At 46.4% G+C, this 21,867-nt stretch overlaps 1 protein-coding gene across 1 annotated transcript in view; it reads left to right on the top strand.

Annotated features, from left to right (window-relative positions):
- Positions 1-3,520: 3,520 nt before the first annotated feature.
- The window catches only part of MAP2K5 (mitogen-activated protein kinase kinase 5), a 131,950-nt gene continuing 113,603 nt past the window's right edge, over positions 3,521-21,867 (top strand). The window contains exons 1-4 of the mRNA XM_066328064.1: positions 3,521-3,744; positions 11,197-11,245; positions 16,360-16,427; positions 20,514-20,583. Coding sequence (XP_066184161.1) covers positions 3,610-3,744; positions 11,197-11,245; positions 16,360-16,427; positions 20,514-20,583 — 322 coding nt within the window. The 5' untranslated portion in view covers positions 3,521-3,609. The remainder of the gene's footprint in view (positions 3,745-11,196; positions 11,246-16,359; positions 16,428-20,513; positions 20,584-21,867) is intronic.

Below are 21,867 nucleotides of genomic sequence, written 5' to 3'. Positions count from 1 at the left end.
CCTGCGAGATCAGAACAATTTTCCCACCCCTCCTGAATGTCAGCATTCTGCCTTTTTTCCCCCTGGAAATAAATATATAAGCCTATCAATAAATATTTATTTCCTTGCCGTGGCCACCTCGGGCTGCTCTGAGCCCTCTCCAGCGGCGCTGGAAAGCAGCAGAGAGCAGCAGCACACAGCAAGTGGCAGCTGCTGGGAGCCACCAAAGGAGGAGGTTTCCCCCTCACAAATACAAAAAAAGAGAATTTAGAGGAGTCGTGGGCTTCACCATCCTGTAATTAAAGCATTGATAGTTTCTTTTCCTTCACGGATTTGGGGTGGGTAAATGATGACTTTGGAGATGGGGGTTGTAAACGTTGTGTTGTCTGAATTTAGTTAGGGAAATCAGTATGGAAAAATCAAATGCTTTGTTGTTTCTTTTTTTAATGGGGATTCTGGAATCTTTGTACTTGGAATTTGAACCTTTTCAGGGGAGATTCTTGGGCTACTCAAATGCAGAACTTGAAGAAAGTTTTGGATTAAAAAAAAATCATGGGTTGTGTTCTCGCAACAGCAATTTTCCCCCCAACAGCAATTTTCCCCCCAACACAGATATTATTGAGGAGTAATATCTAAAAATAAATGTTGGTGACATCTCACAGCAAAACTTCTGCTGGGTGACAAAACAAACATCAAAGATTTATTTCAAATGGTGTATCTCAAATGAAAATTTCTGATCCAGCTCGAGGTTTATACAGAAGTCTTTATAAAGAAGTGGCAAAACCAAAACTGTGTCAATAAATTCGTGCTTGATGTGCTGTACTTCTTCAAGTATAAAAACCCTTCAAGTTTGATTACACACATCAGAATGGGGGATTAAGGTTATGATTAGCCCTGGAAAATCGACGTAATATTTATGCAAATTTGGCAAATTGACTTGGTTTTCCCCATAGTCTGGTAAATGAAGAAGACATTTTAGGAAAATTGCAGGTCTATAGAAATGCCATCATTTCGCGGCCTATTCTTTAAAATTTAATAGAAAATGAATCTGATTGAAATGGAGCTGAGTGGAAGGTACACAGGGACTGCAGGTAAAAGGTTCATTTGAGCAGAAAGATGTCTGTGTGGGCACCACCAGTCCCTTAGATCCTTAGGAGCTGGGGCTCTATTAATTTTTAGTATAGGAACTAAATTATAAAGTTATTGAACAGAGAGAGAATTTATCTCTGTTAATGGCCATTGAATTTTTTTTTTTTTTCCTAAAGCTCAAAGTAGAAGTCGAATATGAAGAAGCTTGAAGACGTTTCAGGAATTAAATATACCTCCCATTCTCCCCCCCCCCCTCTAAATTGATAAAATAACTCAAATAGTCCAGTTTGTCAGAGATGATAATGTGAGAGAGTGTGATAAAATGCACAGATCAATAGCCCACAATTGAGATTAATGCTGTTAAAAAAAAAAAAAAAAAAAAAAAGTGGGTTGTTTTATGCTGCAGAGCTGTGCAGAGCAGAGCTCTCCCTGTGACTTGTGGCAGGGAAAAGCTTGTTTTAAAAGCTGAATTATGTGTTCTGTGATTGCAGAGCTGTCAAAACACGTTCTTTGCTGCTGAGGTGGACAGGGATTTTCTTTTCCGTCCATCGTGGTTGGAGCAGGCTGGTTTCCTCTGACAGACAGGGAAAACTCAGTGATGCCAGAATTGGACCTGGACATCAACTCCGGAGATCTGGAATGTGGAGGAACAGTGAAGTGTGAGACAGCTGCTGGCACAACTGCTCCAGGTGCCTTCCTCCACCTGCTCCTGCGGTGTTGGGCTGTCCCAGAGCCTGATCAATGGCCCCAGTGCCCTTCCTGGTGCCCATTCCCAGTGCCATTCCCAGTGCCATTCCCAGTGCCCATACCCAGTGCCCATTCCCAGTGCCATTCCCAGTGCCCGTTCCCAGTGCCCGTTCCCAGTGCCATTCCCAGTGCCCATTCCCAGTGCCCGTTCCCAGTGCCATTCCCAGTGCCCATTCCCAGTGCCCATTCCCAGTGCCCGTTCCCAGTGCCATTCCCGGTGCCATTCCCAGTGCCCATTCCCAGTGCCATTCCCAGTGCCCATTCCCAGTGCCCGTTCCCAGTGCCATTCCCAGTGCCATTCCCAGTGCCCGTTCCCAGTGCCATTCCCAGTGCCATTCCCAGTGCCATTCCCTGTGCCATTCCCAGTGCCCATCCCTGCCAATCCCAGTGCCATTCCCAGTGCCCATCCCTGTGCCATTCCCAGTGCCCGTTCCCAGTGCCCGTTCCCAGTGCCATTCCCAGTGCCATTCCCAGTGCCCGTTCCCAGTGCCATTCCCAGTGCCATTCCCAGTGCCCGTTCCCAGTGCCATTCCCAGTGCCCGTTCCCAGTGCCCACTCCCAGTGCCCGTTCCCAGTGCCCGTTCCCAGTGCCATTCCCAGTGCCATTCCCAGTGCCCATTCCCAGTGCCCATTCCCAGTGCCATTCCCAGTGCCCGTTCCCAGTGCCCGTTCCCAGTGCCCGTTCCCAGTGCCATTCCCAGTGCCCATTCCCAGTGCCATTCCCAGTGCCATTCCCAGTGCCCATTCCCAGTGCCATTCCCAGTGCCCATTCCCAGTGCCCATTCCCAGTGCCATTCCCAGTGCCATTCCCAGTGCCCGTTCCCAGTGCCCGTTCCCAGTGCCCGTTCCCAGTGCCATTCCCAGTGCCCATTCCCAGTGCCCATTCCCAGTGCCATTCCCAGTGCCCATTCCCAGTGCCCATTCCCAGTGCCATTCCCAGTGCCTAATCCCAGTGCCACTCCCAGTACCCACTCCCCAGTGCCCGTTCCCAGTGCCATTCCCGGTGCCATTCCTGGTGCCCATTCCCGGTGCCCATTCCCAGTGCCACTTCCCGGTGTGCTCTGCAGGACCCCGCGGTTGCGTTGTGTCTGTGTTGTGTGTTTGTGTTGTATTTGTGTGTTTGTGTGTCAGTCCGTGTGTGTCTGTGTTGTGTGTTTGTGTTTGTCTGTGTCTGTGTGTTGTGTTGTGTTTCTGTGTCAGTCCGTGTGTGTGTTGTGTTGTGTGTTTGTGTGTCAGTCCGTGTGTGTGTGTTGTGTTGTGTGTTTGTGTGTCAGCCCGTGTCTGTGTGTTGTGTTGTGTGTTTCAGTCTGTTTGTGTGTGTCTGTGTTGTGTGTTGTGTTGTGTGTTGTGTTGTGTGTTTGTGTTTCAGTCTGTTTGTGTGTGTCTGTGTGTGACGGGACACCCCGAGCGAACCCCGGGGTGGATCCCCGGACAGCCGGCGCCGCCCCGGCCGCTCCCTGTGTCCCCGGGGACCTGCACCGCTGCCATCGGGAATCCCAGCCGGGGACGGGCCGGGATCCGCCTTTGGCTGCGCTTTCCCTCCCAAAACACGGCACAACGGCAGCAAAACACCCAAACCGGGAGCGCTGCGGGGCCGAGCGGCCACCCCGGGCCGCCTCCTCCCGGCGCCTGGCACCGCCTCCGCCTCCTCCTCCTCCTCCTCCTCCTCCCGGGGCTCCGTTTTGGTTCCGGGGCAGCGGCTCCTTCCTGCGGGCGGGCGGTGCAGGCTGTGCCCGGCCCGGCTCGGCCCGGCTCGGCCCGGCGCGGCCGCAGCATGTGAGCGCTGGGGCGGGGATGCTCTGGCTGCTCTGCGGCCCCGGCGGCGCCATGGACGGCCAGGCGCTCGTCATCCGCATCCGCGTCCCCGACGGCGCCGCCGTGGACTGGACCGTGCACTCCGCGCCGCAGCTGCTCTTCAGGGACGTGCTGGTGAGTGCGGGACCGCGGCACCGTGCCGGCCCGGGATGTCACACGGACCCCGTGCCAGCCCCGGGGTGTCACACTGACCCCGTGCCAACCCGGGATGTCACCGGGATGTCACACTGACCCCCGTGCCAACCCCGGGATGTCACCGGGACCCCTCAGTGCCAGCCCCGGGATGTCACACTGACCCCCGTGCCGGCCCCGGGATGTCACCGGGATTCTGTGCCAGCCCTGGGATGTCACCGGGATCCCGTGCCAGCCAGGGGGATGTCACCGGGATTCTCTGCCAGCCCTGGGGATGTCACATTGACCCCCGTGCCGGCCCCGGGATGTCACCGGGATTCTCTGCCAGCCCCGGGATGTCACATTGACCCCCGTGCCAGCCCCGGGATGTCACATTGACCGCCGTGCCAACCTGGGGGATGTCACCGGGATTCTCTGCCAGCCCCAGGGTGTCCCCGGGACCCCTCAGTGCCGGCCCCGGGATGTCCCCGGGATGTCCCCGGGATGTCCCCGGGACCCCTCAGTGCCAGCCCCGGGATGTCCCCGGGACCCCTCAGCGCCATCCCGGGGGTGCAGGAGCTGGCAGCATCCCGCGCCCCGTGCGCAGAGCCGGGTGTCCGAATCCCTCCCGCGATGGTGGCGGGTGTTTTGGTGGAAGGTTTTAAAGGGAAGAGTGGTTTTTGTCGGGCTTGGCACAATCCCGGGGCAGCGCCGGAGCTTTCGGAGGGTCGCGGTGCTGCAGGTGCCATGGTGCCGTGGGCTGGGCTCCGAGGGACCTTCAGAGTCCCCAAATCCGCTCCCCTCCAGGGCAGGGCATCCATCCCCTCCTGCGGGAGCCCCACGGCACCAGCCGGGCTTTGGGAACGGGAATATTCCCTGCTCGGGAAAAGGAATATTCTCTGCTCGGGAAAAGGAATATTCTTTGCTTGGGAAAAGGAATATTTCCTGCTCAGGAAAAGGAATATTCCCTGCTCAGGAAAAGGAATATTTCCTGCTCGGGAAAAGGAATATTCCCTGCTCAGGAAAAGGAATATTTCCTGCTCGGGAAAAGGAATATTTCCTGCTCGGGAAAAGGAATATTCCTTGCTCAGGAAAAGGAATATTTCCTGCTCAGGAAAAGGAATATTCCCTGCTCGGGAAAAGGAATATTCCCTGCTCGGGAAAAAGAATATTTCCTGCTCAGGAAAAGGAATATTTCCTGCTCAGGAAAAGGAATATTCCTTGCTCAGGAAAAGGAATATTCCTTGCTCAGGAGAAGCATTGGGCTCTGCTCCTGGCCTGGGGCTGGTGGTGGCATTTCCCCTGCCCGGGCTGGGCTCTGGCTGTCCCCTCTGTCCCCTCTGTCCCCCTGTCCCTCAGCCCCTTTCCTGCTGTGATTTTTTTTGTCCGTCTTTTTTTATCTGTCTCCTCTTGCTCATTAATGGGAGTGGGTTTATCCCCTTTCCCCACTCCATCCTTAGCCTGAAGAAGGGCTCAGTGTTTGTGTGCAGCTCAGGATTTCTGCAGCATCCCCTCCTGGATCTCCTCCCGGCACATCCACAGGGCTCAGTGTGCCCCTGTTTCTCCAGAGAAAACCTTCCCTTACCCACGTGTTCAATTTTGACTCCTGTTGTGACACTGGAGGGGGATTTTGCAGGTATTGATGCTACACGTGGGCATTCAGGGGGTGATTTGCTGGGAAATGTTCAGTGTTGGGCCTGGAGATATTACAGGAATTCCAGATTTCATTTTTCTGATATTTAGCATTATCCACAACTTTCTGTCACAACAAACCTGGGCTGACCCACTCTGCCCTTAAACAAAAGTGGAGCAAATAAATTTATTTGTTGTTTTCTGCTTTTCTCCCCCAAAAAATAAAATGAAACAACCTCTGATGCTTGGGCTGTCCTTTGCTGTTCCAGAATGATTGCAAATTCAGGTTGATTATTTAAAAGTAGGCAGAGGAACTGTGGTCAGTGGGTGAGGAGGATCTTTAGTGATGCTGTCAGTGACCTTGGGCCACGTGGCAGGAGCTTCCTGAGAGCTCTGGGTGGGAGAGAAGTGAAAAGATGAGGCAAGTCAGGCCAATTCTGAGCTTGGAACATCTCAGAGCTCACTGCTTTTCACTGCTGAGATGGTTGTAAGGATCTACAAGCAAAGGTTTTAAGGATTTACCAGAAATAATAATAATAATAAAAAAGCTGGGCTGGAGCAGGAACTGGAAATGTTGGTGTGGTTTGGCTAAAAAAGGGATAAAAGTTCTTCTTTGGTACCAACAAAAAAAGCTGAGTTGGAGCAGGGATTGGAGGTGGAAATTTTGGTGTGATTTGTCGGGAAAAATGGTTAAAACTTATTATTTCTGGTCTCAGCAAAAGAGTCTGGCTTGGAGCAGGGCTGTGGAGCTGGAGGTGTTGGTGTGGTTTGGTTGGATGAGGGTCTGCTGGGGAACAGGCAGAGAGACCTGGCCAGGACCACATTTCACTGGTTTTGTTCAAAATCACAATTTCTGTCATGCCTTTGTTCAGTAAGGAGGGAACTGGGGAGCGATTTGGGTTGGAAAGGACCTTCAATCCCACCCTCTGCCATCAGGGACACCTTGCACTGTGCCTGGGACATTCCTGGGACATTCCAGGTGTCCCATTCCTGGGACACCTCCTGCCACTGCTTTTGTGCCCTCACACCTGTGCTGGTGCTGCTGGTGGTGATGATTTTCAGTTGTCCCCTGTTAGGGTTGTTACACTGAGGTGTCAGTGCCTCTGTTCCAGGAGGGGCCATCACAACATTCACCTGTACTCAATTGGTCAGGTAAATGCAGGAATTAAGTGAAATAAGGCTCCAGCCCGCTCAGAGCAGATAAATACAGAGATTAAATAAGGCTCCAGTCCATTCAGGAGTGGTGGGTCAGGTAAATACAGGAATTAATGAAATTAGGGCCCAGTCCACTCAGGAGTGGTGGGTCAGGTAAAATAAATACAGAAATTAAATGAAATTAGGGCCCAGTCCACTCAGGAGTGGTGGGTCAGGTAAATACAGAAATTAATGAAATTAGGCTCCAGTCCACTCAGGAGTGGTGGGTCAGGTAAATACAGGAATTAATGAAATAAAGCTCCAGTCCACTCAGGAGTGGTGGGTCAGATAAATACAGGAATTAATGAAGTTGGTCTCCAATCCCCTCAGAAGAGCTGGGCAGGAGTGGGGCTGAGCCCTGCCCTGGGTGGTTGCTCTGACCTGGCAGACAATTCCAGAGGGTTCATGGGCTGGAGGAACAATAACTGGAGAGTTCAGGGGTTCCCAGGGAGGGGAATCCCTGGAGAACAATAACACAGCCAGAGCCCAAAGAGGACACAGCATTGCCCAGGAGTTTTCTCAGGCTCTGGACAATCCAGTGGGGCTGTGTCTCAGGCTCAATCCCACTCCTGTCCCTGTGTCCAGAGGAGGTTTTGGGGAGTGTTGTCCTGCTGGAACCTCAGAACCACGTTTTGGGCCAGTCCCAAACCCGTGTGCACATCCCACACCTTTCATCCCTGAGAAGTGAATTTGTTGTGCAGCAAAGTTGTTCTTCCTCCGAGGTGGGTCCCACGGGCTGCTTGCTGTTAAGAAATCCCCATAAATTTATTTTTGAGGCCAGTGGGGTTTTATTTGACGTCTTTTGGTGATTTTAAAGCTGATTTTTTGTGTGTTTTGTCCCTCCCAGTGGGTGTAGCCTTGCAGCATTTCAGGCTGGTGTGCAGCTTTACTTCCACACTCATTTTCAGAGCTGTTCTTCACGGTGTCACCTCAAATAAGTTCTCTGTGTATCAGCTTTGCAGACCTGTGAGTTACCAGTAAATAGATTTATTTTTAAGGCCCCACTAAATGAATTACAATAAGCTCATTTTTCTTTTTTTTTTTTTTTTTCCCCCTCCTCAAGCTGTCTGCACTCCTCCTGTTGCTGGAGCATTTAAACACTTTGGTATTAACTCTGGGCGAGCTAAAACAAGTTTGAAGTGGAACACGAGGGTTGTGGGTCCAACATTTCCATTGGCATGTCACGTTTTCTGCTTTCTCACCCTCCAGGGAGCAGATCTGAGCTTGGGATTCCCTCTTGCAGCTGATTTTCCTGCCCCTATTTCCAGGCTTTTCCCAGTTTTCTGGGAGGTGAAACAGAAGCGTTTGAGCACCGCCTTCAACTCTGGGATATTTTATTGTCCCTGATCCCCTGTTGTGGTGACAGCAGAAAAACCCCTGTGCACGTGTAATCCTTTGGAGTTCGGAATAATCCTTTGGAGTTCGGAATAATCCTTTGGAATTCGGAATAATCCTTTAATCCTGGGTCAGCCCCAGGTCTGGTGGGTGTCTGAGGGATGGAGCTGCTGCAGACACTCAGGGAAGTGCCCAGGGCTGGGGCTGCTCCCTGCCAGGCTCAGATACATCGACCGAATGGCTTCATTGATTATTGGATTTAATTTGACAGCAATCGATTTAATTGTTCTTGGCTTATCGCGGAATTGCCGCCGCTGGAGCTGGAGGTTTTTGGTGGCTGCTGGTGTTTATTTAGTGCAAGACTCGGGGTGAATAATTCATTTGTTGGTTATTACTCGTGTTAAAGGAGTCTCAAAAAAGGAAGAAATTATTCTGAAGGGGTGCAGGAAAACAGGAATTTTTTTATCACTATTTCAGGGTTTTTTGGTCACTATTTCAGGGTTTTTTGGTCACTATTTCAGGGTTTTTTGGTCACTATTTCAGGGGTTTTTGTCACTATTTCAGGGGCTTTTTTATCACTGTTTCAGGGGGGTTTTTTATCACTATTTCAGGGGGGTTTTTTATCACTATTTCAGGGGGGTTTTTTAATCACTATTTCAGGGTTTTTTTTATCACTATTTCTGGGGTTTTAAATCACTATTTCAGGGAGTTTTTTATCACTATTTCAGGTTTTTTTTATATCACTACTTCAGTGTTTTTTTATCACAATTTCAGGGTTTTTTATCCCTATTTCAGGTTTTTTTTAATCACTGTTTCAGTTTTCTCAGAGCTTTGGGAAGTTTGGAGTTCTCCAAGCTGACTTTTGGGGCCACCAGAGCTGCCTCTGATGCTTCCACAGCCCTTAAATCCCAAATTTTTAAATCCACATTTATGAGTGGCTGAAATCAAACACGATTAAAGTGTGTTTGCTGAGGACTTCTCAGTGTTTTTAAATGAAAGGGTTTAGAAATAATTAGAGCAGTCTTCTGCCTAATTTCTCATTAGAAATAAATAGTGGCTTTTGACAGAGGGCTGGCAAACCCTGGGGAATGGAAGGATTTTTAATCAAAATGGAAATATTTTAGGGTTTGGGGTCTTTTTTCCCCTATTTTTTGGCTCTTCAAATTTACAATTCCAGATTTAGAACGTTTCTTGTGTGCAATTAACAGTTTGAATCCCAAACCCCTGGATTTATTTCAGCATCTAAACTGAGGAGGCACCAGAAGAAAGTTTTAGAATTGTTCCTTACCTCACTTGGCTCTGTGGAAATCTTGTGCTGCTTTCACCCTGTTATTAATTACTAATATTAATTGTTAATAATTAATTACAAATTGCATTTCAGGGTCCTTAATTTGAATTTTTAGATGGTTATGAGAGAAATGGAGGGAGCAGAAGTTGCTGGGACATCAGTGAAGCTTTGAGCACCCTGAGAGGTTCCTGCTGGATGTGCTGCAATAAATCCTCATTTAATTCATTAATTCATTAATCCCTAATCACATTTAGTTCATTAATTTCTGCTCACTCGTTGGCAGTGCTGGGTGGGACAGGATGGGCCTCCTCTTGGATTGGCAGCAGAGGAAAGGCTGGAAAAATTATAAAAAGTTGGGAAAATGAGAAAAGTGTTTCTCTGGTACCAAGAAAAAAAAGTTATTAGGTTGGAGGAGGGATGTGGAAGTGGGAATGTTGGTTTGAAATGATGGTGAAAGCTGAAAAAATGGGAAAAACTCTGCTCTGGTACCAGCAAAAAACAAACAAAACAAAACAAAAAACAAAAACCAAAACCAAAACCAAAAAAAAAAAAACAAAAAAAAGGCTGGGTTGGAGCAGGGGTCGGATGTGGAAATTTTGGCTGGAAAATGTGGAAATTTTGGCTGGAAAATGATAAAAACTCCTCTGTGGTCCCAGGAAGAAGGGTTGGGATGTGGCACTGGGAATGTTGGGTTGGGTTGGCTGGAAAAATGGTAAAATCTCTTTTCTGTAATCAGCAAAATTCTGGGTTGGAGCAGGAGTGTGGAAGTGGAAAATTTGGCTGAGAAATGGTAAAAACTTTTCTCTGGTCCCAGCAAACAAAAAATCTGGATTGGAGGAGGGATGTGGAAGTGGGAATGTTGGTTTGTTTTGAGTGAAAAAAAAAATAAAAGCTGAAAAAGTGGTAAAAACTCTTCTCTAGTATCAGTAAAAAAAAAAAAAAAAAAAAAAAAAAGAATTGGAGCAGAGATGTGGAACTGGAAATGTTGGTTTGGCTAAAAAAATGATTAAAGTTCTTATTTTGGTACCAGCATAAGAAGGCTGGATTGGAGCAGGGGTTGGAAGTGGAAATTTTGGCTGAAAAATGTTAAAAACTTTTCTCTGGACCCAGGAAGAAAGTCTGGGTTGGAGCAGGGACTGGAACTGCAAATTTTGCCTGAAAAAAAAAAAAAATCAAAGTTTTCTTTGGTTCCAGCCAGAAAATCTGGGTTGGAGGAGGGATGTGGAAGTGGGAATGTTGGTTTGGTTTGGCTGGAAAAATGGTAAAAACTCTTCTCTGGTATCAGTGAAAAAAAAAAAAAATAAAAAAGATTGGAGCAGAGATGTGGAACTGGAAATGTTAGTTTGACTAAAAACATGATCAAGATCTTTCTTGGTTCCAGTAAAAAAAAGGCTGGATTGGAGCAGGAGTTGGAAGCGGAAATTTTGGCTGAAAAATGGTGAAAACTTTTCTCTGGTCCCAGTGAAAACAAACCCAAAGTGTGGTTTGGAGCAGGATGTGTGACTGGAATTGTTTTTGTGTGTCTGGTGCTGTGGAACCACCTCAGGGTTTGTGTCTCTGCTCCTTTGGGTGATTCCAGTGAATTCTCCCCCAGGATCTGGAATTTCCTGGATTTGGGCCAAGTTCAGGTGCCAGAGCCCTCAAACAGGGCTTTTTAAAGCCAAATAAAATTTAAAAATTCATAACGCTCTTTTTATCAGTGGCTTTGATCAGTTGGGTGCCCATTTTTTTTAATAACTCAATGAGAAAAAAAATCGATTTTTTTCACCTGCAAGAGCAGCCAGCACGGAGCTGTTTGTGATTAGGAGGGAATTATTTGGGGGAAAAAAAAAGAGAATTTTCCTGGAGGGAGAGGAGAAAACCCCCTGATTGGTGCAGGTTTGTGCTGAGCCCTAAAAAACTTCCTCATTTTGGGGGCAGTGGGGAGGGATTAAAGTGATTTCATGCAAATCAGGTTGTTCCCATTTGATATTTAACTGATTTTTTTTTTTCCTTGGCATTTTTAGGATGTCATTGGTCAAGTTTTGCCAGATGCAACGACCACAGCATTTGAGTGTAAGTGGGACTTTTATCATCCAATTCCTTTGTCACTTTGGGCTGTAATTTTATTTTTTTTTCTTAAATAAAATAATATTTTTGTCGTTATTTTTATTGTTATTCTTACGGCATTTATGATTTAAAAACAAATAATATTCACGACACCATCACAGTTAAATATTTCTGCATTAAGGCAGCTTTAATAATGGCACTGAACCGAGCAATATTTTATTATTTAATCACATCTGAAATATTTCCACGCAGTGGCTTTAATTACCAGCCCTGACCTTCCCATGCTCTTACTCCTCAGTGCAATTTTATCGCTCAAATTAAATGAAAAATATAAACTACCTGTAGGTCTGAGCTAAAAACTCCAATCCTCCCAGCAAGTGTTTGGGCTAAGAGCTGGTCTTTAAAGGCTGGTTATTTTTATTTTTGAAGGGATTCCTGGGGACTGTCCTGTCTGAGAGCAGCCAGCTGCAAAGGGGAACGTCCCAGGGGATAAAATACTGAAAAAGTGGAGTTTTATTCCTAATGGAGGAGGCTCCTGCTGTTCTCTTTTAATTTTTTGTTATATTTTTATTTTCTTTGCTGGAGATAAAAATGCAGGAGGGGGCTGGAGGGGGTTGGAAGGTGTGGTGAGGAGGAGGAGAAGATTTGAGATGGGGCCTCTCATTTTTATCCTCATTTTTATCCTCATTTTTATCCTCATTTTTATCCACATTTTTATCCACATTTTTATCCACATTTTTATCCTCATTTTTATCCACATTTTTATCCTCATTTTTATCCACATTTCTGCCCTTTTCAGAGCTTTGTGCCTCGTTCTGTCCATAGATCATCCAAGGAAATATCAATTTATGGTCCTTCAGCTGCTCTTTAATCCTCTTTTTCTCTTCCCATGTTGCATTTTCCTCTCCTAAACCACCTCAGGGAGGTGGAACTTTTATTTCTGCCCCTTTTCCCTGCCCTGCTTTTTGACACGAGCTCCAGAACCTGGCCATTTATAGACATATATTTCTTTTTAAATTTTTTTTTTATTTTGTTCCTCTTTGTTTCCCATCCCTCCCAGGTGTTTGAACTTCTTGCTCCAGCAGCAGCCCACAGGAATGGAGCCCTGTGCCTGAGTTCTCCTGGAAAACTCTGATTTATTTTAATTTCATTTTATTTTATTTTTATTTAATTTTATTTTAATTTCATTTTATTTAATTTTATTATTTTTAAATTTTATTTTATTTTTATTTCATTTTATTTTTATTTTTATTTCATTTTATTTTTATTTCATTTTAAAAATTGATTTTATTTTATTTATTTTATTTTTAAAATTTATTTTATTTTAAAATTTATTTTATTTTATTTTTATTTTATTTTTATTTTATTTTTTTATTTTTATTTTATTTTTATTTTATTTTTATTTTATTTTATTTTTATTTTTATTTTAAATTTATTTTATTTTATTTTATTTTTTATTTTATTTCATTTTATTTTATTTTATTTTTTCCTCGTGCCTCCCAACATCTGCTCCTGTGCCTTCCCTGCCTGGCTCTAGTCTGTCATTTCCCTGCCACTGAACTAAAATATGTTATAGATATCGATGGTGGGCTTTTAAAGGGATTTTTTATTATTATTATTCATTTTACCCTCTCTTTCCCAACGCCTGGAATTTGCTGCTGGAAGTTTTTGTTTCTCCTCTGCTGCTGTTTCCAGAGGGGATGATTGTCACCCTGGCAGGTTTTTGTGCTCTTTATTTTGGGTGTTCTCACCTCCAGCATTCCAGCATTCCCTCTTGCTCTGCTGGTTGGAGGTTTTACTCTTTGCCTGATTACTTCAGATTCAGTTTTTTGGGGTTTGTTTTTTCCCCTCTGCCCTTTCATCCCCATATTTTTAATTCCTTTTCTTTGTTCCACCATCAGGAATTCTGTGTGTCAGGATTTCCTCCTCTGTTTGAAGGGTGTTAAAAAATCCAGTCAGGATTTTATTTCTAATTTTATTTTTTTGTTCTAATTTCACTTCCCTGATGTGCTGGGCAATCAGATGGCTGTGCTGCAGGCAGGGAGAGAAGCCTGGAAATGTTTCTGAATCTGGTTTTGGATCCCTTGGTGCCAAAAGAGATCTGCTCAGGGTTTTACTCTTTGCCTGATTACTTTAGATTCAGGGTTTTTTTTGTTTTGTTTTGTTTTGTTTTGTTTTGTTTTGTTTTTTCCCCTCTGCCCTTTCATCCCCGTATTTTTAATTCCTTTTGTTTATACCACCATCAGGAATTCTGTGTGTCAGGATTTCCTCCTCTGTTTGAAGGGTGTTAAAAAATCCAGTCAGGATCAGGGAATTCCAGTTTGGGGAAGGATCAGAGAGGGAATTCCAGTTTGGGGAAAGGATCAGAGAGGGAATTCCAGTTTGGGGAAAGGATCAGAGAGGGAATTCCAGTTTGGGGAAAGGATCAGAGAGGGAATTCCAGTTTGGGGAAAGGATCAGAGAGGGAATTCCAGTTTGGGGAAAAGATCAGAGAGGGAATTCCAGTTTGGGGAAAGGATCAGAGAGGGAATTCCAGTTTGGGAAAGGATCAGAGAGGGAATTCCAGTTTGGGGAAAGGATCAGAGAGGGAATTCCAGTTTGGGAAAGGATCAGAGAGGGAATTCCAGTTTGGGGAAAGGATCAGAGAGGGAATTCCAGTTTGGGGAAAGGATCAGAGAGGGAATTCCAGTTTGGGGAAAGGATCAGAGAGGGAATTCCAGGTTGGGAAGGGATCAGAGAGGGAATTCCAGGTTGGGAAAGGATCAGAGACGGAATTCCAGGTTGGGAAAGGATCAGAGACGGAATTCCAGGTTGGGAAAGGATCAGAGAGGGAATTCCAGGTTGGGAAAGGATCAGAGAGGGCATTCCAGTTTGGGAAAGGATCAGAGAGGGAATTCCAGGTTGGGAAAGGATCAGAGAGGGAATTCCAGGTTGGGAAAGGATCAGAGAGGGAATTCCAGGTTGGGAAAGGATCAGGGAGGGAATTCCAGTTTGGGAAAGGATCAGAGAGGGAATTCCAGTTTGGGGAAAGGATCAGAGAGGGAATTCCAGTTTGGGGAAGGATCAGAGAGGGAATTCCAGTTTGGGGAAGGATCAGAGAGGGAATTCCAGTTTGGGAAAAGGATCAGAGAGGGAATTCCAGGTTGGGAAAGGATCAGAGAGGGAATTCCAGGTTGGGAAAGGATCAGAGAGGGAATTCCAGCCTGGGAAAGGATCAGAGAGGGAATTCCAGCCTGGGAAAGGATCAGAGAGGGAATTCCAGCCTGGGAAAGGATCAGAGAGGGAATTCCAGTTTGGGAAAAGGATCAGGGAGGGAATTCCAGTTTGGGGAAAGGATCAGAGAGGGAATTCCAGTTTGGGGAAAGGATCAGGGAGGGAATTCCAGGTTGGGAAAGGATCAGAGAGGGAATTCCAGCCTGGGAAAGGATCAGAGAGGGAATTCCAGTTTGGGAAAGGATCAGAGAGGGAATTCCACGTTGAAGGAAGGGATCAGGGAGGGAATTCCAGCCTGGGAAAGGATCAGGGAGGGAATTCCAGGTTGGGAAAGGATCAGAGAGGGAATTCCAGGTTGGGAAAGAATCAGGGAGGGAATTCCAGTTTGGGGAAAGGATCAGAGAGGGAATTCCAGTTTGGGGAAAGGATCAGAGAGGGAATTCCAGCCTGGGAAAGGATCAGAGAGGGAATTCCAGGTTGGGGAAGGATCAGAGAGGGGATTCCAGGTTGGGAAAAGGATCAGGGAGGGAATTCCAGTTTGGGAAAGGATCAGAGAGGGAATTCCAGCCTGGGAAAAGGATCAGAGAGGGAATTCCAGGTTGGGAAAAGGATCAGAGAGGGAATTCCAGTTTGGGGAAAGGATCAGAGAGGGAATTCCAGTTTGGGGAAAGGATCAGAGAGGGAATTCCAGTTTGGGGAAAGGATCAGAGAGGGAATTCCAGTTTGGGGAAAGGATCAGAGAGGGAATTCCAGTTTGGGAAAGGATCAGAGAGGGAATTCCAGTTTGGGGAAAGGATCAGAGAGGGAATTCCAGCCTGGGAAAGGATCAGAGAGGGAATTCCAGTTTGGGGAAAGGATCAGGGAGGGAATTCCAGTTTGGGGAAAGGATCAGAGAGGGAATTCCAGTTTGGGGAAAGGATCAGAGAGGGAATTCCAGTTTGGGGAAAGGATCAGAGAGGGAATTCCAGGTTGGGAAGGGATCAGAGAGGGAATTCCAGGTTGGGAAAGGATCAGAGACGGAATTCCAGGTTGGGAAAGGATCAGAGAGGGAATTCCAGTTTGGGGAAAGGATCAGAGAGGGAATTCCAGTTTGGGGAAAGGATCAGAGAGGGAATTCCAGTTTGGAGAAAGGATCAGAGAGGGAATTCCAGGTTGGGGAAAGGATCAGAGAGGGAATTCCAGGTTGGGGAAAGGATCAGAGAGGGAATTCCAGGTTGGGAAAGGATCAGAGAGGGAATTCCAGTTTGGGGAAAGGATCAGAGAGGGAATTCCAGGTTGGGGAAAGGATCAGAGAGGGAATTCCAGGTTGGGGAAAGGATCAGAGAGGGAATTCCAGGTTGGGGAAAGGATCAGAGAGGGAATTCCAGGTTGGGGAAAGGATCAGAGAGGGAATTCCAGGTTGGGAAAGGATCAGGGAGGGAATTCCAGTTTGGGGAAAGGATCAGAGAGGGAATTCCAGTTTGGGGAAAGGATCAGAGAGGGAATTCCAGGTTGGGGAAAGGATCAGAGAGGGAATTCCAGGTTGGGGAAAGGATCAGAGAGGGAATTCCAGGTTGGGAAAGGATCAGAGAGGGAATTCCTTGTTGAAGGAAGGGATCAGGGAGGGAATTCCAGCCTGGAGAAGGTGCTCAGCTTCAGGAGAGGTTCTGGCAGTAGAAGAACTCCTGGGAGTGGAGTTCTGAGCTCTCTGTGCCTGCTCCAGACAGACAATCACCATTCCTGGTCACCAACACTCGCAGCCATTAGACATTATTATTATTACTATTACTATTATTTCAGGGTGCCCGTGCAGTCGGCTTTTCATTCTTTATTAGATTTGTATTTGCTGCCAGAAGTCCAGATCAAAACCTTGCCTGTTACAATTGTCCATCCCCTTCCCTTGCTCACCTGGTGCCTTCCTCTGGCAGATGAGGATGAGGATGGGGACAGGATCACGGTCAGGAGCGATGAGGAGATGAAGGCCATGCTGTCCTATGTAAGTACAACTAATCCTCATTTAGTTCTTTTTTCCCCCCTCACACACTTCTATCGATTTTTTCTGGTGGTTTTTTGCCCCTCCTGAAGTGTTTAACTGGGCAGTATCCCCGTGTTAAATCCAAATTTTGGATATTATTCCTGGGTGGAATGGAGGCGTTACACAGGAGATAAGTGGACAAGCTTTAAAAAGAAGGGATAAAAAAGGGGAAAAAGAAAAAAAAAAACCTTCTTCACTTACTGATCATATCATAAACATTAAGAATAATGCATCTTAATGACTTTTGCATTAGGTATAGTGCAGGCTAAATGGACTATCAATTTCTTGTATTTTTTATGCAGTACTTAAAGTAACGGCTCATTAAAAATGAACCCCTGGGCTCTAAAAATTTTTCAAAATCTACTTTCATCTGGAGACTGTTTCACCCCTCCTTACAGAGGAGTTTCATTGTAGCTGCAGGCTCCATATTCATAGAGGGTTTAAAGATGTATTTGGTGGTTTTTTTTCGAGGGGAGATGGATGTGGCTGTGTGTGCCTTTGTGTCGGTGGGTGGGGGTAAAATCTGTCTGGAGCCCCAGAAATATAAATCTCCTGCAGAAAGGGAGGGTGCAGCTCCTGGTGGGGACAGAATCGTTTGAATAGAGTGAAGAAAAAAAAAATTTAACTTCTCTTTTTAAAGGGAGTTGATGAGCAAGAAAGAGGGTAAAAAAAATGGGATTTTCTCTCTGAGCCAAGAGGATATAAATTCCTATAAATGGACTTGAGACCTGGCAGAGCTGAGCCCTTTTTGGGACCAGCCAAAGGTGGTTTGGGAGGGATTTCAGGGATCCCAGACTGGTTTGGGAGGGATTTCAGAGAATCCCAGACTGGTTTGGGAGGGATTTCAGAGATCCCAGACTGGTTTGGGAGGGATTTGAGGGATCCCAGACTGGTTTGGGAGGGATTTCAGGGATCCCAGACTGGTTTGGGAGGGATTTCAGGGATCCCAGACTGGTTTGGGAGGGATTTCAGGGATCCCAGACTGGTTTGGGAGGGATTTCAGGGATCCCAGACTGGTTTGGGTGGGATTTCGGAGATCCCAGACTGGTTTGGGAGGGATTTCAGGGATCCCAGACTTGTTTGGGAGGGATTTCAGAGAATCCCAGACTGGTTTGGGAGGGATTTCAGGGATCCCAGACTGGTTTGGGAGGGATTTCAGGGATCCCAGACTGGTTTGGGAGGGATTTCAGGGATCCCAGACTGGTTTGGGAGGGATTTCAGGGATCCCAGACTGGTTTGGGAGGGATTTCAGGGATCCCAGACTGGTTTGGGAGGGATTTCAGGGATCCCAGACTGGTTTGGGTGGGATTTCAGAGATCCCAGACTGGTTTGGGTGGGATTTCAGAGATCCCAGACTGGTTTGGGTGGGATTTCAGAGATCCCAGACTGGTTTGGGTGGGAGGAACCTTAAATCCCCTCCAGTGTCCCCCCTGCCATGGGCAGGGACACCTTCCACTGTCCCAGGGTGCTCCAACCTGACCTTGGACATTCCAGGGATCCAGGGGCAGCCACAGCTTCTCTGGGAATTCCAGCCCAGCCCCTCCTCACCCTCCCAGGCAGGAATTCCTTCCCCAAATCTCCCCTTTCCCACTCTGAAGCCGTTCCCTGTGTCCTGTCCCTCTCCAGTTCTCCTGGAGCCCCTTTAAGCCCTGGAAGATGCTCTGAGGATTCCCTGGATCCTTCCCTCCTCCAGGTGAACATTCCCAGCCCTTGGAGCATCTCCATGCTCCAGGAGTCTTACTGGGATTTTGATCTTCTCAGCTCCTTTTCCATCCCTTTTTTGGGTCTGGCCCCAGCAGATCTCTGGAGCTCCTTCCCCCACCAGAATTCCTCGTGTTTCCCTGTTCTCCTCCCAAAATCTCGACCGTTTTTTCGCCTTTAAAAGTGGGAAAACTTTGAATTTTCCTGGCGCAGCCTCCAGATTAATCCTGCCTTGGGAAGGTCATTTTTTTGCCATGCTTCCAAGCTCACTGTTAAAGTTTCAGTACATTAGAGTTCTGATTGCTCAACTCTCTGCTTTTCCCTTCAAAATTATGGGATGGCTGTAAATGACTTCTTTCTGCTTCAGCAGCTTTTCTTCTCTGAAAAATTTTTTTCTCTTCAGTTTTAAACTAGTTTTTTTTTTTTTTTATTATTATTTTTTATTTGAGTGTGGCACTGATGGTTTAACTTCCTCACTTCCTATGGGCTTCGTTTTTTTGGGATGTGTTTACAAGAGAACAAATGTTCTGAGCCTAGAAAATGAATCCATCCAATAATGGAGGAAGGAAAAAATACTCATTTTGAGGCCCTGCAACAAATGTTTGGAGCATTGGCCAGCTGGGGAAGTGTTCCAGGGAATTTTGAGGTGGTGCAGGTGTGCTCTAAAATGTAAATAAAGTGAATTTTTTTTTTCACTTCAAATAGAGAAAAAAAAAATAATCCCCTGAGATTACCCTTTGGAAGATTTTTTAACTGGGAAAATATTTTTGAGTCATGCCCGAGCTTACCTTTAGATTTATTTTTTTTTCTTTTTGCTTTGTGAATTTGACAAGAAGTTAATTCAAGGCTGGAATCCTTTCAGGTTATGCAGAAATGCTTTGAATGAGGCTGGTTTTGAGGGGTGGTCAGTGGGATTTTATTATTTTTTTTTCCCAGCGTTGGGCCCTGCAGTTAATTAAGGACAGCCACGGAGCAGCTCTGGAGCTGTTGTCTTGTATCTGTCTAAAAAGGCAGTAATTTTTTTGACAGCCACTGATTGGAAAGTTGCTTGCAGCTCTCTGCAAGCAAGGGGCTACACGCTCTGGATCAATAAGTGGCAAATTTCCCATTAAAAAGAATACCTGAACAATGTTCCAAATAGCCACTGGCATCTTAATTTTCCATGGAAACCTCCAGCGCTCGCCTGTGGAAGGACAAGTCATTTTCAGACAATTTTTCCAGACTACTTGTTAACAGTTATTGCTGTCCCAAAAGGTTGACAGCTTACATGATTGATATTTCATTTACTTGTCATTGCTGGTGAGTAATGGGGAGGGCCACGGGTTTTCCTCCCTCTCTCTGTTGGATGTTTTTTTTTTGGTGGGGCAGGAAACACTCTCAGCTTTTGTGGTTTTGATTATTCGAGGCAGTGGTTAGAAATGGTTCTGGTTGTGTGTCAAAGTGTCTGCAGGCCGTTGGTAAAAATGGGAATTCACAGGTGAAAAGCTCATTCCATGGGCAGGGACACCTCCCCACGGCCCCAGGATGCTCCAGCCTGGCCTGGGACATTCCAGGGATGCAGGGGCTTCTCTGGGAATTCCAGCCCAGCCTCTCCCTACTCTCCCAACCAAGAATTCCTTATTTTATCCCATCCAAATCTCCCCTTTTCCACTTCTCCAGCCATTCCCTGTGTCCTGTCCCTCCAGCCCTTGTCCCTCTGCAGCTCTCCTGGAGCCTCTGGAAGAGGCTCTGAGGATTCCCTGGATCCTTCTCCTCTCCAGGTGAACATTCCCAGCTCTCCATGGCCCAACATCCTCCTGGGTTTGGATGTTCCCAGCTCCTTTTCCAGCCCTTTTTGGGCCCATTCTGAGCCTATTTTTAAATCCATAACCATCCCCTGGATCCCTCCAGCAGCTCCTGGGGAGTTCAGTGCCTCAGGACATCTGCAGTGACTTTCTGGGAGCACAACTTTGGGATCCCTCTGAGCTGATCCTTCACCACTGCCCACAATCCCAGATCCCTTTGGGATTCCCTTGGGGTTTTCCCAAACTGCCCAGTTTTGGGGTGGATTTGGGGTCTGTTTGCATCAATTTGCGTCCCTCTTTGGTTTTCCCGGCTCCTCATTTGCTGTAAATGTTTCATTTCCTCACCTGCTGGAGCATTCCCAGGTTTCAGGGGAGCCTGGAGCTCCTCCTTTCAATTCCTCTGTCCCCCTTTTTGTGGGAACTGCAGATGGAGAGGAACCATCTGAAAGCTGATCTGTGACAATTACAAAGAAAACCCAAAATACACCCGAATTAAACCATCCCTAAGTGCTTTTCCCACTCCTGGATGACTGACCCATCTCTTTTTTGGGTTCCTTTGCAGTATTACTCCACTGTGATGGAGCAGCAAGTGAATGGACAGTTGATTGAGCCCCTCCAGATCTACCCACGAGGTAAAGCTGAGCAAATCCCCAAAGCTGGGGCTGAAACTGCTTCCCTGGCACGTTTTGGGGAGGTTTAAATGCACAGAGCATCGTGTTTACCTCTTAATTTGGAGAGAAGAATTCATTATTGTGGGGAGCATGGAGAAAAGTGCATTTATTGCATAGAAACCAGCTAATTTCCTGGAGTAAATTAGACTAACGAGGTTTGCAGAGTACATATTTAAGTACATTTAAAATAAAATAAAAACACCCCTCTCATTGGTGGTGGCTGTGCCTGGATTCCAGGCAAAGCAGATGAAGAAGTGAAGTCTTGGGTGCTTATGAAAATTGGGCTTTTTTGGAAGGTGTTTTAATGTCATGAATCAGCCTGGCAGGCTGGGGAATGTCACTGTCACCACTGTGGGACGTGTCTGTCACAGCAGCTCCAGCCAGGACACGTTTTTTTGTGTGAGGTTTGGGCTCTTTGTGCTATCCAAATATCCACCAGCACTCTTAATAATTCTCCTGAATTGTGGGGGAGAGATGTAATCAGTTCTGTGGACTGAGGCAATTTAAAAATAGGTCATCTCCAAGCTGAAAAAAAAAATCCACAGGCAGCTGGTGAGGTTTTTTTTTGGGAATGCTCTCCCTGAACTGAAAGAATGGTTAAAAAAAATAATAATAATAAAAAAAAAAACATAAAAAAAGCCTGGTGCATTACATAATTCATTCAGATCTCAGTAGCCAGGCTCTGGATCTCTGGCTCTTAATTGATGGAACAGAGAAGGTTTAAATTCTCCAAGTAAATCTCCCAGCAATAAATTAATTGAAATAATTAAAAATTAAACTCGCTTAACTGCTATGACACAAATAATCATACTATGAGGCTCCCAATTAAACATTCCTCACTTCCATTACTTACAACTCTCTGAAGTTTGAATTGGGCAATTAAGTAAGAGCCTCCTCAAACACGTGGGGACGAGGTCTCCAAAGGAGGCTGGGTGGGTTTCCTGGAGGTTCCTGTGGAAAAGAGACAGGGGCTGAAGGGGAATGTGGAAAATGGTGTTTGGCTGGGCCAGGGTGGGATTGAGAGGGGACTCCCAGAGGTTGGAGCTGTGACAGGGCAGGGCAAGGGGAGGGAAGGGGCTGCTGCCTTTTCCCAGGCATGGATCATGGAATGGTTTGGGTGGGAAGGACCTTAAATCCTTTCCCTTTTCCCTTTTTCCCTTTTTCTCCCTTTTTCCCTTTCCTTTTCTTCCCCCCTTTCCCTCCCCTTTTCCCCTTTTTTCCCTTTTTCTCTTTCCCCCCCTTTTT

Source organism: Sylvia atricapilla, chromosome 13 (genome assembly GCF_009819655.1).
Source record: "Sylvia atricapilla isolate bSylAtr1 chromosome 13, bSylAtr1.pri, whole genome shotgun sequence".
NCBI lineage: Eukaryota > Metazoa > Chordata > Aves > Passeriformes > Sylviidae > Sylvia > Sylvia atricapilla.
The sequence above is the reverse complement of the archived record's forward strand: the minus strand, read 5'-3'. Positions and strand labels throughout refer to the sequence as shown.